Here is a 16,000-nt window from a genome sequence, read left to right as displayed (position 1 = left end):
GGTGACAAGCCAAGGCGTATACAGGCCTTTCTCACAGGGGGGTGACAAGCCAAGGCGTATACAGGCCTTTCTCACAGGGGGGTGACAAGCCAAGTCGTATACAGGCCTTTCTCACAGGGGGGTGACAAGCCAAGGCGTATACAGGCCTTTCTCTGCTGGCACAGGGGGAGCGTTGGGCTGGGGGGAGGAGAGAGAGAGGAGGGGGTTCAGCTGTGTGGTAGGCCCTCTGTTTGGCTCCCCTCTCACCCGCTCTTTCTTTCATTGTTTATTTCTTGGCCCTTTCTTTCTTTCTTCTTTGCTTTGTTTTCCTCTCTCCCATTACCTCACTTTGCTTTCTAATTACATTTTTTACTTTTCCCTTTTATGCTCACCCCCTTCTTCCTCTCTCTCCTTCCCTCTCTTTCCTCCCGTCTCTCTCCCTGAGGCAGGTCTAATCTAATCAGTGAAGCGCTGGGTAGGAGCGGGCCCAGGCTGTAAGGGAGCTGAGGCAGGTCTAATCTAATCGGTGAAGCGCTGGGTAGGAGCTGGCCCAGGCTGTAAGGGAGTTGAGGCAGGTCTAATCTAATCAGTGAAGCGCTGGGTAGGAGCGGGCCCAGGCTGTAAGGGAGCTGAGGCAGGTCTAATCTAATCAGTGAAGCGCTGGGTAGGAGTGGGCCCAGGCTGTAAGGGAGCTGAGGCAGGTCTAATCTAATCAGTGAAGCGCTGGGTAGGAGCTGGCCCAGGCTGTAAGGGAGCTGAGGCAGGTCTAATCTAATCAGTGAAGCGCTGGGTAGGAGCTGGCCCAGGCTGTAAGGGAGCTGAGGCAGGTCTAATCTAATCAGTGAAGCGCTGGGTAGGAGCGGGCCCAGGCTGTAAGGGAGCTGAGGCAGGTCTAATCTAATCAGTGAAGCGCTGGGTAGGAGTGGGCCCTGGCTGTAAGGGAGCTGAGGCAGGTTTAATTGGGCAGCCACTGCCGACATTAACAAGACAACGGCCATTCACACTCAGCCAGCCAGAAAGAATAGGGAATTGGCAGCTGAGTCCGGCCATGGAGGCAAAGTAACCAAAAGGAACCAAAGGGGGTGAGGGAGGGACTGAAGGGGGTAGGGGAATTATTATTCAAATGTTTCCTTTGCCCAGATGACTTCAGCAGTTACAGGGTTTTCTCTGCATAGAAAAGTCTTTGGTGGGCTGCCAAAGTGTTTTTTTCGTGACGCCTTTTCTGGGGTGGTGGGTGGTTCAGGATGGGAAAAGGTTTTCAGTTTAAAGTTAATATAAAATAAATAAATAAATAAATAAATATTAAAAATAATAAAAAATATTTTAGATGTTTGAGTCACTCTGATAGCATAAGTCATAGCAAAATATGTAGAAGAGCAGGAACTTTGCTTTAAAACTGCACATTTTTTTCTTAGCCTCATGGCAAAATGTGTAGAATTGCAGGAAATTTGCCTTAAAAAAAGCACAAGGTTACCTCCGCACCCACCACCTAAGCTGCATTTTGATGTAGAAAACCCCCTGAGTTAGTAGTGTCAGAAAAGCTAATTAATTGCATTCAACCACAGGTTGGTGGTACCTTAATTTGGGAGGACTGGCTTGTGGTGATGGCTGGAGCGGAGTCAGTGGAATGGTAACAAGCGAACGGTTTCCATGTTTGATGCCATTCTGTTAGCGCTGTTCCTGCCATTATTATGAGCCGTCCTCCCCTCAGCAGTCTCCACTGCATTCGACATGTGTTTTGAAACTTCCTGGCAGACTCCAAGTGAAATTTGAGATTTTATTGAGTCTTATTCTGGCTTGACATGTGCTGGGATGACATACCTGCCACCACACAGACCAGGCCATGCCCACGGACTGTCTGAATCCAAAGACATTGTGTGCCAGCAAAACCCCTTCATGCTGTTATGAATTATACAGGTGTATCCCTGTGTTGGGTTGTGTGCCTTCACCCCTCTCCTCCTCACAAAGGAAAGAATGTGCTTGGCTGGCAGAGCAGATCAGCAGAGAGGCTTGCTCTTTAGACCAGGTGCAGGACGGGTGGAGGGGTAACCCGTGACTACCAGCTCTATCTCTGCCAAGGCTACACAGTGCTCCAACTCTGGCAGCCTGTTCTGCTCCCCTCCTCTCTCTCTCTTATCCCTTCTCTCTCTCTCCACAGGGAGCTGGACCATAACGACATCTCAGGCACAATAGAGGACACCAATGGGGCCTTCTCTGGACTGGACAGCCTCAACAAGCTGTGAGTATCCCCCCTCCTTCTCTCACCCCCCCCCCCTTTCCTCCATCCCCCTCTCCCCAGAACCGGTCCCTTCAAGCTGGCTGCCCTGCCACTGGTTGATGATTGTCTGCTGGTCTTCAGCCCAGCGTGAAGGGTTTTCCATTGCAATCCAATAGTTTCCTCTGAGGAGTATTGCCTATATCTAGTTCTCCCAGACCTGGCTTCAGACAGGACCAGCTCCATCTCTCCCTTACCTCTGGGCCTTACATGTCATTTGGAAGTGTAACACTGAGAGATGACTCTAAAAGTTGCTCCAAGTTTTATTAGGCTTTTTCATGAAGCATGCGGGTTCATATTTTAACGGCAACAGACTTGAAACAAGCATGAATCTGGTTTTCATTTGGTTTACTAGACTCTCAACTACAATTGTGTCCAAGTTCAGAGTGTCTGTTGGTGGGAATTGAACTGCCTTGACGGTTAAACGATGTCAGTTTGTTGTGATCTCTCATATAACTATTAAACCATAGCACAATGAACATAGTGGGCCCTAAACAATCCTGGGATAAAAGATGGTGTCCAACCAAGGCCGTTCCCTGTGAGTGCTAGCCTATTGAAAGGGCTTTTCTATCAGCCTGCAAAATATGAGCCTCAGCAGCTCTGTCGGTCTCTAGCCCTGCTACTCTCTCTCTGCTCCACGGCCATGCCTTCCTGCCTGTTAGGGACTGAAAGAGGGTGAAATTGGCCCAGCGCTGGCACAATCCTTCCATCACACCAGAAAACAACACTCCCCAGCCCTGGGAAAAACAGAGAGAGAGGGGCGGGACATTAAAGTGTCCTCCACACGCTTTGTGTCCCAGATTGTGAAGGGAGAATGCTCTGAGTTAACTTGTGCTCTCACAAGTGGCCACAAAAACAAACTATTTTCTCATTGCTCTTTTGAGGTGGAAAAATACATTAATATATTGAGTGTAGAAATTTTAGTTGCATCATTAAAGTATTTTATTTTTTCCTAAATGTGATTACTCCATGAAGACAATGTGATTGGAATGAAAGGCAATGCAGACTGCTAGATGTGATGCTGGGAATAAGAACAATTTAAAAAATATTTATTTAAATATGCTAAATACGTTGGATGGAAGTGCAGTAACTTAGTGAGTAGTGGTTGTCTGTGATGAAGCCTGCTGTGCAGTCCATCTCCCTCTGTAGTCTAGAAACATAGACCTCTGGCTGATGTGGGGTCAGCAGTGAGTGACATCTCTGTCAGAAGCTGACCGGTTCTGTCCATGACCAGTTGTCTGCCTGGGGGGCCCCTAAACACAGAGGCTTTCTTATAGAACGCAATACCTCTTATCAACATGCATCTTAGTGTTAGCTAATCTCCCCCAAACAGATGCACGCCCAGTGGGTTTTGGAACATGGTTTGTATTCACATTGCACTGTGTAGAGTGTGGAGGAGGCGTGACAGGATTGAAAGGTTCTGATGCAGGGGTCTTAACTCTAAACCAGCCAACTGTGTCCATCCGCTCCTCCTGGGAAGGAAGGCAGAGAGAAGGGGAAGGAAGGATGGACGGACGGAAGGGGAGAAGGAGGGAGGGTAGAGGTGTCTTTTGAAGAGCGGCTGGGATTAGACCCCCAGAGCTGCTTGTTCCTTGCTTGAACCCGCCTTGACAAGGCTACTTTTATTACTCTACAAGCTGTGTTGTCCCTCAGTGAGACAACCTGCTTTTCATGTGCCTCCCCCTGGCTCAGCCCCACCCTGTCATCGCTATTAAATACTAATAAAGATAAAAGTGGTCTTTGAAGAGCGGGGCCGGGAGAGCCAGGGCCCCGAGTCCCTCACCCTCCTAATCTCCACACAGTTCGGATTTCCAATACCTCAATCTTCTGGTCTTATCAGATTCAACCCCACTAATTGTGCATTTCTCCCCCTCTTCTCCTCCCTTACCCCTTCCTCTCTTTCACTTTCTCTCTCTCTTTCTCTCACGTTTATCGGCGCCCTTCATGTTTGGAAATTGCAGAACTCTGTTTGGGAACAAGATCAAGTCGGTGGCCAAGAAAGCCTTCTTAGGCCTGGAGGCCCTGGAGCACCTGTGAGTATCCCACAATGCACTGCATGCCCCCAAGTGCGGCTACCAAAAGTAGCTGCCTAAGAGGGCTGTTAGAAATGAAATAGCGTCTTTGTTAAAGGAGAAGACGGGCAGTTTGTGGGGCAAGCTGCTTCCCTCTCGTTAGAGGCAGCTTCAACTTTGGTCTTTTTCCCTGGTGCAGGGGAGAAAAGTGATTGAGCATATGGTCAGTTTGGTACAATAAATTTAATTTATATAAGCTCTTTCACAGACTGACCGTTAGGAAAAAAGTGATTTTGAAAAGCTGAAAAGTGACATTGGTCTTAAACGCCTGAATCTTTCCACCTTGCTTAAAGTAAGCCCTTGCTGGCCGTGACACCGCTGTGTGTGTCCCCGAGTCCCATTTATGTCAGTGCTGATGGGTGGCCCTCTGTTTAATGTCTCAACAGGAATCTGGGAGAGAATGCCATCCGCTCTATTCAGCCAGAGGCCTTCAGCAAGATGAGGAGCCTCAGGAACCTGTGAGTCTGCAATGATGAAAACACACACACACACACATTCCTCACACTTAGTCTCTGGAAACTGTGATTGTCTTCACAATGTTATGATATGGCTACACAATACTGCTGCAGTTCATTCTTTCAGATCAAAGCAAGTCTTTAAAGGAGAATGACAAACTGTTCAGTCCTAACAGCCCCCCCCCCCCCCCCCACAGGCTCATCCAGAGTGACAGGTTCCTGTGTGACTGTCAGCTCCACTGGTTCCCTGAGTGGCTGTTGACCCGGGGGCTACAGACGGGCGTAGAGGCTACCTGTGCCCATCCTGAAACCCTGAAGGGTGCCAGCATCTTCCAGGCCCCGCCAGAGAGCTTTGTCTGTGGTGAGTAAATCGTGTGTATTAGGGCTTTCTGTCAGACCGTGCAGCCAGCAGTGTTTTACATTCCAGCTCTTGCTTGTTTACTGTGTGTGTGTGATTTTGTTTTTTCTCCAAGTTTTTTGATGTAGGTTCACTGTCTGTTTGATCTGTGATGTGCTAATCCTTCCTTCCTTGTTTGTTTGTTTGTATGTATAGTATACATATCTCCTGTCACTGAGAAAACATTTGGTTACAAAGAATAATGCTTATGTAGGTTTATTGTCGTCCCTCCATCTCTCTCTTCCTGTAGATGACCTGCCTAAGCCCCAGATCACAGTGCAGCCAGAGACCACAGTGACGGTTCTGGGTAGTGACGTGCGCTTCACGTGCACGGCGGCCAGCAGCAGCAGCTCACCTATGACCTTCGCCTGGCGCAAAGACCAGGAGCTGCTCCGCCATGCAGAGGTGGAGAACCTCGCCCACCTGCGCGCTCACCACGGGGGGGTGATGGAGTACACCACCATTTTGCACCTGCGTCATGTGACCTTCACCCACGAGGGCCGATACCAGTGTATCATCACCAACCACTTTGGCTCCTCCTACTCTACCCAGGCCCGCCTCACTGTCAACGGTACGCCGCCAGGTCCTGAAGGGTTAAGGGTCTCCCAGTATGAGAGTGTGTGTGTTTGCATGTGGTGAGATCCTTTTCTCTCTGTAATATGCTGATTCAGTAGATATTTTGCCCAGTTAAACTCGTGTTATTCTAGTGGTAATTCTTAGCTTGAGCAAAGTCTCTTTGTCTATCTGCATGTCTGTGTGTGTGTGTCTCTCTGCATGTCTCTGTGTGTGTGAGTCTCTGTCTCTCTGCATGTCTCTGTGTGTGTGTCTCTCTCTCTGCATGTCTCTGTGTGTCTCTCTCTCTCTGCATGTGTGCGTGAGTCTCTCTCTCTGCATGTCTCTGTGTGAGTCTCTGTCTGTGTGAGTCTCTGTGTGTGTGTGTGTGTGTGAGTCTCTCTGCATGTCTCTGTGTGTGTGTCTCTCTCTCTGCATGTCTCTGTGTGAGTCTCTCTCTGTCTGTGTGAGTCTCTCTGCATGTCTGTCTGTGTGAGTCTCTCTGCATGTCTCTGTGTGTGTGTCTCTCTCTGCATGTCTCTGTGTGTGTGTCTCTCTCTGCATGTCTCTGTGTGTGTGTGTCTCTCTCTGCATGTCTCTGTGTGTGTGTGTCTCTCTCTGCATGTCTCTGTGTGTGTGTGTCTCTCTCTGCATGTCTCTGTGTGTGTGTGTCTCTCTCTGCATGTCTCTGTGTGTGTGTGTCTCTCTCTGCATGTCTCTGTGTGTGTGTGTCTCTCTCTGCATGTCTCTGTGTGTGTGTGTCTCTCTCTGCATGTCTCTGTGTGTGTGTGTCTCTCTCTGCATGTCTCTGTTTGTGTGAGTCTCTTTCTGCATGTCTCTGTTTGTGTGAGTCTCTTTCTGCATGTCTCTGTGTGTGTGAGTCTCTCTCTGCATGTCTCTGTGTGTGCGAGTCTCTCTCTGCATGTCTCTGTGTGTGAGTCTCTTTCTGCATGTCTCTGTGTGTGTGAGTCTCTCTCTGCATGTCTCTGTGTGTGCGAGTCTCTCTCTGCATGTCTCTGTGTGTGAGTCTCTGGGTGGAATTTGGAACAAATTGAATTAGGCGCGTTGTGGAGCTGACAGTGCCCATCTATTACACGCCCTGTCAGTTTGGCCAACAGATGCTGAGTGATTGGCTGCCCTGCCCACCCAAATCAAACCCTCTCCCTAAAACAGAGACTCTTGTGTTAACCTCTGTACTTCTCTGTTGTGGCTAACCCAGTGTGTCATATCTTCCTTTCCCACAGTCTTGCCTACGTTTGTGAAGACCCCTGGAGACAACACCATCCGTACGGGCACCACTGCCAAGCTTGAGTGTGCTGCTGAGGGGCACCCCACCCCCCAGATTGCCTGGCAGAAGGATGGGGGCACGGACTTCCCGGCGGCCCGCGAGCGGCGGATGCATGTGATGCCGGATGATGACGTGTTCTTCATCATGGACGTCAAGCCGGAGGACATGGGCGTGTACAGCTGCACCGCCAAAAACACAGCGGGCACCGTGTCTGCCAACGCCACCCTCACTGTGCTGGGTAAGACTGACTGCTGGTCACTAGGGCTGAGAAATGCCAGGGAACTCACAATACGACATTATCACCATACTTAGGTGTATTACGATTCTATATGACGTTCCAAACAAATTACTCTCTGCTGCAGAGGGGGCATGAGAAAATGAGTGTTGATTAGTCATGGAAATAAAAGTGCTGACAACATGCTGGCTCACTATTTTAAAAAGATGGAGAACAGGATCCTGTATTTTTGGCACAGGTACAGCTGACTAATGCTACCTAGCAAGAAAAAAATATATATACTTGAAGTCAAAGTATCAAAATAATATTGCGATATGTAACTGTATAGATTTTTTCCCCCTATTACTACTGGCAGCCTCGCCCCACGCCCACCGGCAGCCTATTCCCACGCCCACCGGCAGCCTATTCCCACGCCCACCGGCAGCCTATTCCCACGCCCACCGGCAGCCTATTCCCACGCCCACCGGCAGCCTATTCCCACGCCCACCGGCAGCCTATTCCCACGCCCACCGGCAGCCTATTCCCACGCCCACCGGCAGCCTATTCCCACGCCCACCGGCAGCCTATTCCCACGCCCACCGGCAGCCTATTCCCACGCCCACCGGCAGCCTATTCCCACGCCCACCGGCAGCCTATTCCCACGCCCACCGGCAGCCTATTCCCACGCCCACCGGCAGCCTATTCCCACGCCCACCGGCAGCCTATTCCCACGCCCACCGGCAGCTTATTCCCACGCCCACCGGCAGCCTCGCCCCACGCCCACCGGCAGCCTATTCCCACACCCACCGGCAGCCTATTCCCACGCCCACCGGCAGCCTCGCCCCACGCCCACCGGCAGCCTATTCCCACGCCCACCGGCAGCCTATTCCCACGCCCACCGGCAGCCTCGCCCCACGCCCACCGGCAGCCTCGCCCCACGCCCACCGGCAGCCTCGCCCCACGCCCACCGGCAGCCTCGCCCCACGCCCACCGGCAGCCTATTCCCACGCCCACCGGCAGCCTATTCCCACGCCCACCGGCAGCCTATTCCCACGCCCACCGGCAGCCTCGCCCCACGCCCACCGGCAGCCTATTCCCACGCCCACCGGCAGCCTATTCCCACGCCCACCGGCAGCCTATTCCCACGCCCACCGGCAACCTATTCCCACGCCCACCGGCAGCCTCGCCCCACGCCCACCGGCAGCCTATTCCCACACCCACCGGCAGCCTCGCCCCACGCCCACCGGCAGCCTATTCCCACGCCCACCGGCAGCCTATTCCCACGCCCACCGGCAGCCTATTGCCACGCCCACCGGCAGCCTCGCCCCACGCCCACCGGCAGCCTATTCCCACGCCCACCGGCAGCCTCGCCCCACGCACACCGGCAGCCTCGCCCCACGCCCACCGGCAGCCTCGCCCCACGCCCACCGGCAGCCTCGCCCCACGCCCACCGGCAGGCTATTCCCACGCCCACCGGCAGCCTATTCCCACGCCCACCGGCAGCCTATTCCCACGCCCACCGGCAGCCTCGCCCCACGCCCACCGGCAGCCTATTCCCACGCCCACCGGCAGCCTCGCCCCACGCCCACCGGCAGCCTCGCCCCACGCCCACCGGCAGCCTCGCCCCACGCCCACCGGCAGCCTATTCCCACGCCCACCGGCAGCCTATTCCCACGCCCACCGGCAGCCTATTCCCACGCCCACCGGCAGCCTATTCCCACGCCCACCGGCAGCCTATTCCCACGCCCACCGGCAGCCTCGCCCCACGCCCACCGGCAGCCTATTCCCACGCCCACCGGCAGCCTATTCCCACGCCCACCGGCAACCTATTCCCACGCCCACCGGCAGCCTCGCCCCACGCCCACCGGCAGCCTATTCCCACACCCATCGGCAGCCTCGCCCCACGCCCACCGGCAGCCTATTCCCACGCCCACCGGCAGCCTATTCCCACGCCCACCGGCAGCCTATTGCCACGCCCACCGGCAGCCTCGCCCCACGCCCACCGGCAGCCTATTCCCACGCCCACCGGCAGCCTCGCCCCACGCCCACCGGCAGCCTCGCCCCACGCCCACCGGCAGCCTCGCCCCACGCCCACCGGCAGCCTCGCCCCACGCCCACCGGCAGGCTATTCCCACGCCCACCGGCAGCCTATTCCCACGCCCACCGGCAGCCTCGCCCCACGCCCACCGGCAGCCTATTCCCACGCCCACCGGCAGCCTATTGCCACGCCCACCGGCAGCCTCGCCCCACGCCCACCGGCAGCCTATTCCCACGCCCACCGGCAGCCTCGCCCCACGCCCACCGGCAGCCTCGCCCCACGCCCACCGGCAGCCTCGCCCCACGCCCACCGGCAGCCTCGCCCCACGCCCACCGGCAGGCTATTCCCACGCCCACCGGCAGCCTATTCCCACGCCCACCGGCAGCCTCGCCCCACGCCCACCGGCAGCCTCGCCCCACGCCCACCGGCAGCCTCGCCCCACGCCCACCGGCAGCCTCGCCCACCGGCAGCCTCGCCCCACGCCCACCGGCAGCCTCGCCCCACGCCCACCGGCAGCCTCGCCCCACGCCCACCGGCAGCCTCGCCCCACGCCCACCGGCAGCCTCGCCCCACGCTGAGCTCATTGTAGTGGCTGAGCTCATTGTAGTGGCTGGGCTCATTGTAGTGGCTGAGCTCATTGTAGTGGCTGAGCTCATTGTAGTGGCTGAGCTCATTGTAGTGGTTGGGCTCATTGTAGTGGCTGGGCTCATTGTAGTGGCTGAGCTCATTGTAGTGGCTGAGCTCATTGTAGTGGCTGAGCTCATTGTAGTGGCTGGGCTCATTGTAGTGGCTGGGCTCATTGTAGTGGCTGGGCTCATTGTAGTGGCTGAGCTCATTGTAGTGGCTGGGCTCATTGTAGTGGCTGGGCTCATTGTAGTGGCTGGGCTCATTGTAGTGGCTGGGCTCATTGTAGTGGATGGGCTCATTGTAGTGGCTGGGCTCATTGTAGTGGCTGAGCTCATTGTAGTGGCTGGGCTCATTGTAGTGGCTGGGCTCATTGTAGTGGCTGGGCTCATTGTAGTGGCTGGGCTCATTGTAGTGGCTGGGCTCATTGTAGTGGCTGGGCTCATTGTAGTGGCTGGGCTCATTGTAGTGGCTGGGCTCATTGTAGTGGCTGGGCTCATTGTAGTGGCTGGGCTCATTGTAGTGGCTGGGCTCATTGTAGTGGCTGAGCTCATTGTAGTGGCTGGGCTCATTGTAGTGGCTGAGCTCATTGTAGTGGCTGGGCACATTGTAGTGGCTGGGCTCATTGTAGTGGCTGAGCTCATTGTAGTGGCTGGGCTCATTGTAGTGGCTGGGCTCATTGTAGTGGCTGAGCTCATTGTAGTGGCTGGGCTCACTGTAGTGGCTGGGCTCACTGTAGTGGCTGGGCTCACTGTAGTGGCTGGGCTCACTGTAATGGCTGGGCTCACTGTAGTGGCTGGGCTCACTGTAGTATATAGAACAGTATGAAACATGGAAACTACATGTTCGACTCCGTTCCAGCCATTACAATGAGCTCAGCCTCCCATACATTTACATTTTTAGTCATTTAGAAGATGCTCTTATCCAGAGTGACTTACAGTTAGTGCATTAGTTTTCAGATAGCTAGGTGGGACTTACAGTTAGTGCATTAGTTTTAAGATGGCTAGGTGGGACTTACAGTTAGTGCATTAGTTTTAAGATAGCTAGGTGGGACTTACAGTTAGTGCATTAGTTTTAAGATAGCTAGGTGGGACTTACAGTTAGTGCATTAGTTTTAAGATAGCTAGGTGGGACTTAGTTAGTGCATTAGTTTTAAGATAGCTAGGTGGGACTTACAGTTAGTGCATTAGTTTTAAGATAGCTAGGTGGGACTTACAGTTAGTGCATTAGTTTTAAGATAGCTAGGTGGGACTTACAGTTAGTGCATTAGTTTTAAGATAGCTAGGTGGGACTTACAGTTAGTGCATTAGTTTTAAGATGGCTAGGTGGGACTTACAGTTAGTGCATTAGTTTTAAGATAGCTAGGTGGGACTTACAGTTAGTGCATTAGTTTTAAGATGGCTAGGTGGGACTTAGCTCGTTGGGACTTACAGTTAGTTTTAAGATGGCTAGGTGGGACTTAGCTCGTTGGGACTTATAGTTAGTGCATTAGTTTTAAGATGGCTCGGTGGGACTTACAGTTAGTGCATTAGTTTTAAGATAGCTAGGTGGGACTTACAGTTAGTGCATTAGTTTTAAGATAGCTAGGTGGGACTTACAGTTAGTGCATTAGTTTTAAGATGGCTCGGTGGGACTTACAGTTAGTGCATTAGTTTTAAGATAGCTAGGTGGGACTTACAGTTAGTGCATTAGTTTTAAGATAGCTAGGTGGGACTTACAGTTAGTGCATTCGTTTTAAGATAGCTAGGTGGGACTTACAGTTAGTGCATTAGTTTTAAGATAGCTAGGTGGGACTTACAGTTAGTGCATTAGTTTTAAGATAGCTAGGTGGGACTTACAGTTAGTGCATTAGTTTTAAGATGGCTAGGTGGGACTTACAGTTAGTGCATTAGTTTTAAGATAGCTAGGTGGGACTTACAGTTAGTGCATTAGTTTTAAGATAGCTAGGTGGGACTTACAGTTAGTGCATTAGTTTTAAGATAGCTAGGTGGGACTTACAGTTAGTGCATTAGTTTTAAGATAGCTAGGTGGGACTTACAGTTAGTGCATTAGTTTTAAGATGGCTCGGTGGGATTTACAGTTAGTGCATTAGTTTTAAGATGACTAGGTGGGACTTAGCTCGTTGGGACTTACAGTTAGTTTTAAGCTGGCTAGGTGGGACTTAGCTCGTTGGGACTTATAGTTAGTTTTAAGCTGGCTAGGTGGGACTTAGCTCGTTGGGACTTACAGTTAGTTTTAAGCTGGCTAGGTGGGACTTAGCTCGTTGGGACTTACAGTTAGTGCATTAGTTTTAAGATGGCTCGGTGGGACTTACAGTTAGTGCATTAGTTTTAAGATGGCTCGGTGGGACTTACAGTTAGTGCATTAGTTTTAAGATGGCTCGGTGGGACTTACAGTTAGTGCATTAGTTTTAAGATGGCTCAGTGGGACTTACAGTTAGTGCATTAGTTTTAAGATGGCTCGGTGGGACTTACAGTTAGTGCATTAGTTTTAAGATAGCTAGGTGGTACAATCACATCACAGTCATGGTAAGTACATTTTTCCTCAATACAGTAGATATCAATAAAGTCAGAGCTAGTGGGGGGGGGGGGGGGGTGTGAGTTCACTATTATTATTATTTCTAGAGCGCCTCCCACCAGTCTCCCCTGCCCTGTACATACATCACATTAATCTGGCCAGTTAGCATTCCTGCATACCTCCTACATAACGCTTCCTACATAATGCCACCTAACTAACACAGCCCTCAATGTTTGAGGATTCATGGCTTACCTTCACATGACCATAATATAGACACTAAGTCTAAAAATGAACACTTAGTAAACTGCTCTAAAGCCAGCTGTGAACTGGTGAGCCTTGGTCCTAGAATGAAATGCTTCTGGCAGCTGTGGCCTTCCTTGAAGTCAGAGGTCAGGGTAGGGGTCAGATGGGGGAGGGTAGGATAGAGGGACTTCACAGAGGGGTTTTTGTTAACTGTTCTCACCCCTCCTCAGGGTGGGAGGGAGACTGCAGGCCTCCATTCTTCTAGAGGGGCTTCTATTGGACGTGTAAGGGCTTGGTCTACAGCTATGTGAATTTGATGAGATCACATATTGTCAAGTACTGTGGATGTGTAAGGGCTTGGTCTGCTCTACCTTATGTAGTGCTTTTAGTCCAGAACAACTCCTCCCAGGGACACGAGGTAGCAACAGCCCTCAGGAGTGGCTCTGTATGTTTAGTCATGCATGTGGAAAGAAAAGTCAGCGCTGAGGCCCAGTCTGAAGAGGTGGAGTAGATCGAGTGAGATCATGATGTTCTATATCACTCTGTGTTGAACAAAGCATAATGGACCATCACCCGTTGTCATTGTGTAGTTTGATATGAAGTGTTGAGTAGAGTTGGGATTGACCAGTCTGCTCTGGTGGGAAGACTACACTTTGACCTGTGACCCCTCCTGTCTACAGAGACACCCCACCTGGCCCAGGAGCTGGAGGACCGTAGTGTGGTGGTGGGGGAGACTGTAGTCCTGCAGTGTAAGGCGCTAGGCAGTCCCCTACCCAAAATCACCTGGCTGAGGAACGACCAGCCCTTCCGCCCCTCTGACCGACACCACTTCACCCCCGGCAACCAGCTGCTGGTCATCAGCAGCGCCGCCGTAGAGGACGCTGGGAGGTACACGTGCGTCATGTCCAACAGGCTGGGCACGGAGCGTGCCCACAGCCAGCTGAGTGTCCGCCACTCCGCCTGCGCCGCTACGCCCGGCCCCAGCACCGTCACGGTGGGCATCATAATCATCGCTGTGGTGACTAGCATCGTGGTGACCTCTCTGGTGTGGGTGTGCATCATCTACCAGACGCGCAAGAAGAGCGAGGAGTGCAGCGTCACCAACACGGGTGAGAGGGAGCTCATGTAGTTCTACTCGTCACAGGGAATGGCTGTTCACCATCCATGTGTTGCGTTGGTGACCGTAGTTTGTGCTGATGGTGATGGTTTCTCTCCCCTCCCAGATGAGACCAATGTGCCCCCGGACGTCCCCAGCTACCTGTCCTCCCAGGGGACCCTCTCGGAGCGCCAGGATGTGTGTGTCCGTGTGGAGGCTGGTGGTGGACCTCTGCCCAACACGCACACAGACAACACAGGTAGTGTGTTCAGTTTGATTTCCATATGAACCTCCAATACTCACACATGACTGATCAGTGAATGTTTTCTTTACATCGCCTCTAAATTCATGAAACTGTGGAAAAGGGTGGGCGTGGTAATAATGACGTTCTCTCTTGTCTGGTCTAGGTTACGGTGAGGCTGTAGTGTGTACAGAGTGTATGGAGAATGGGAATAGCTACTCCAAGTCAGACTCAGACTACCTTCCCCAGGGACTGGGACCTGTAGGCCTGGAGTACCAACAACACCTCCACCACATGGACTACAGCATACCCTTAGGGGTGGACACAGGACCCTACACCGCCTCCCTCTGCAACGGGACCTCCAATGGAGTTAGAAGGGACGCCCAGCCACCTGCGTTTCCCAGCAACCACAACGTATTGTCATCACAGAGAAACCACGACGACAGAAAAGGTAGAGTGCTCTTTCTATTCCACACTGTTGAGGACAGGATGAGGAATGGTAGAAATTATGTTATGGATGGAGCCCGTAGCTGTGTAGATCAGCCTGCCATGACAAATCACAGTGAAGGGAATTTGATGAAAAGCCGCATTGAGTTCCCGTCGCTGCCTGACTCACAGGGGAGCAGGTCGGGTCTTGTCCTGGGATGCTGTACATTTTGGCAAGGAACTGTCTGGGAGGAATTAGGGGTCAGAATCCGATCCTTGCTTCATAATGTCAAATTAGCCATATGGATGCAATCCATAGCCTTGAGCTCTGCACAGATAGGGGTCTTGATTGTGTGTTCTCTTCTCTCTCGGTTTTCCCTCCCAGATACCTCAGTGAACAGGACGGGACAGACAACGTTAGTGTGCTCCCTTTCCCAAGTGGAGGCCTTCCACAAGCCGGTGAAACTCTGCCCCGTAACAAGCCAATACACACTGGACACAGACTGTGAGCCAGAGCTCAGACAGACTCTCCTCTCTAATGGACATACTCCCAGAGCCTTCCAGAGCCATGCACCCCCCTCAGGAGAGCCAGTGACTAGCAGGCTCTCCCCACCCTGACACTATCAGACTCACTAGCCCTGAGTTGACTTGTTCTTTGCACTGGGAACTGCTACCTCAAACAGAGAGGCCAAGATCTGATCCTGTCCCCTGTTTGGACTAACGAGGCAGGAGCAGGGAGGGGCGTCTGGAGTTTAAGGCGGCGCTTGTGTGGGTGGTGTCCCGTCTGAGCGTATCAGATGTACATACTGAAAACCTTCTCCTGGGAGGTGCCAACCAATCTTAGCTCCTAAATGTGACTTGCATTTGAAGCATGCAAATGTAGGTAATATTGTAGAGTAATGTGTGAAAGAGAGAGAGCTATACCATTGGACAATTGACTGTACATAAGAGTTTTCATGTATATTATATAACTTTTACAAAGAGTATTTGAAATGATTCTGTGCATGACAAGGAACGGAGTGATGGTATTTTTTGTTGTCTTTAACAAGCCTTGTCAGCCTCTACCTACCTGCTTCAACTGCCGTGCCTTATTGCATGATCAAAGAAACCACTAACCAGACTCTTAGTATAGCAGAGCTGTGAGAGCTATCGGTACACTTTGTCAAACCACGGAACACTTTATTGCACTTGGAATGTTGTTTGACAAATGCAAACGCTGCCCATCATGGCCTTAAACCATAACTCATATTTACTGGTATTTTATGAAGGAAGGGCTTTGATTTGGGTACAACATGGAACAAGGGGGGTTTGGGATATGAAATGAGGTTTTGGATGTTTAAGCACTTTTGTACTACTCATACCTAATAGGAATGTAAGAGTTCTGAGTCAGGAAACGTGTCACATTTCTGACATAGCGATGGAATGTCAAGGTACTGACCACCACTTCAGTTGGCTTTGGTTTAGGGACTACGTCCTCCACGGTGCCTCAGCTCCCATTTCTTTTCTTTTGTCCAACTAAAGGCCCAGATCCTTTGAATTCACATTTGTCATGAATGTTGGTCCAACTTTTAAAATCATTAGTC

The 16,000-nt window shown here is 52.0% G+C and overlaps 1 protein-coding gene across 1 annotated transcript in view; it reads left to right on the top strand.

The window, feature by feature from the left end:
• Positions 1-15,152, top strand: part of LOC110494502 (leucine-rich repeats and immunoglobulin-like domains 1) — a 48,789-nt gene extending 33,637 nt beyond the window's left edge. Inside the window, 11 exon segments of the mRNA XM_036950567.2 lie at positions 2,138-2,218; positions 4,216-4,287; positions 4,713-4,784; positions 4,979-5,142; positions 5,429-5,749; positions 6,975-7,256; positions 13,335-13,763; positions 13,878-14,009; positions 14,158-14,442; positions 14,803-14,985; positions 14,988-15,152. Coding sequence (XP_036806462.2) covers positions 2,138-2,218; positions 4,216-4,287; positions 4,713-4,784; positions 4,979-5,142; positions 5,429-5,749; positions 6,975-7,256; positions 13,335-13,763; positions 13,878-14,009; positions 14,158-14,442; positions 14,803-14,985; positions 14,988-15,016 — 2,050 coding nt within the window. The 3' untranslated portion in view covers positions 15,017-15,152.
• Positions 15,153-16,000: the final 848 nt, after the last annotated feature.

This window comes from Oncorhynchus mykiss, chromosome 17 (genome assembly GCF_057628025.1).
Source record: "Oncorhynchus mykiss isolate SJ-2025 chromosome 17, ASM5762802v1, whole genome shotgun sequence".
NCBI lineage: Eukaryota > Metazoa > Chordata > Actinopteri > Salmoniformes > Salmonidae > Oncorhynchus > Oncorhynchus mykiss.
Note: the sequence above shows the minus strand (reverse complement) of the source record. Positions and strands in the feature narration are given on the sequence as shown.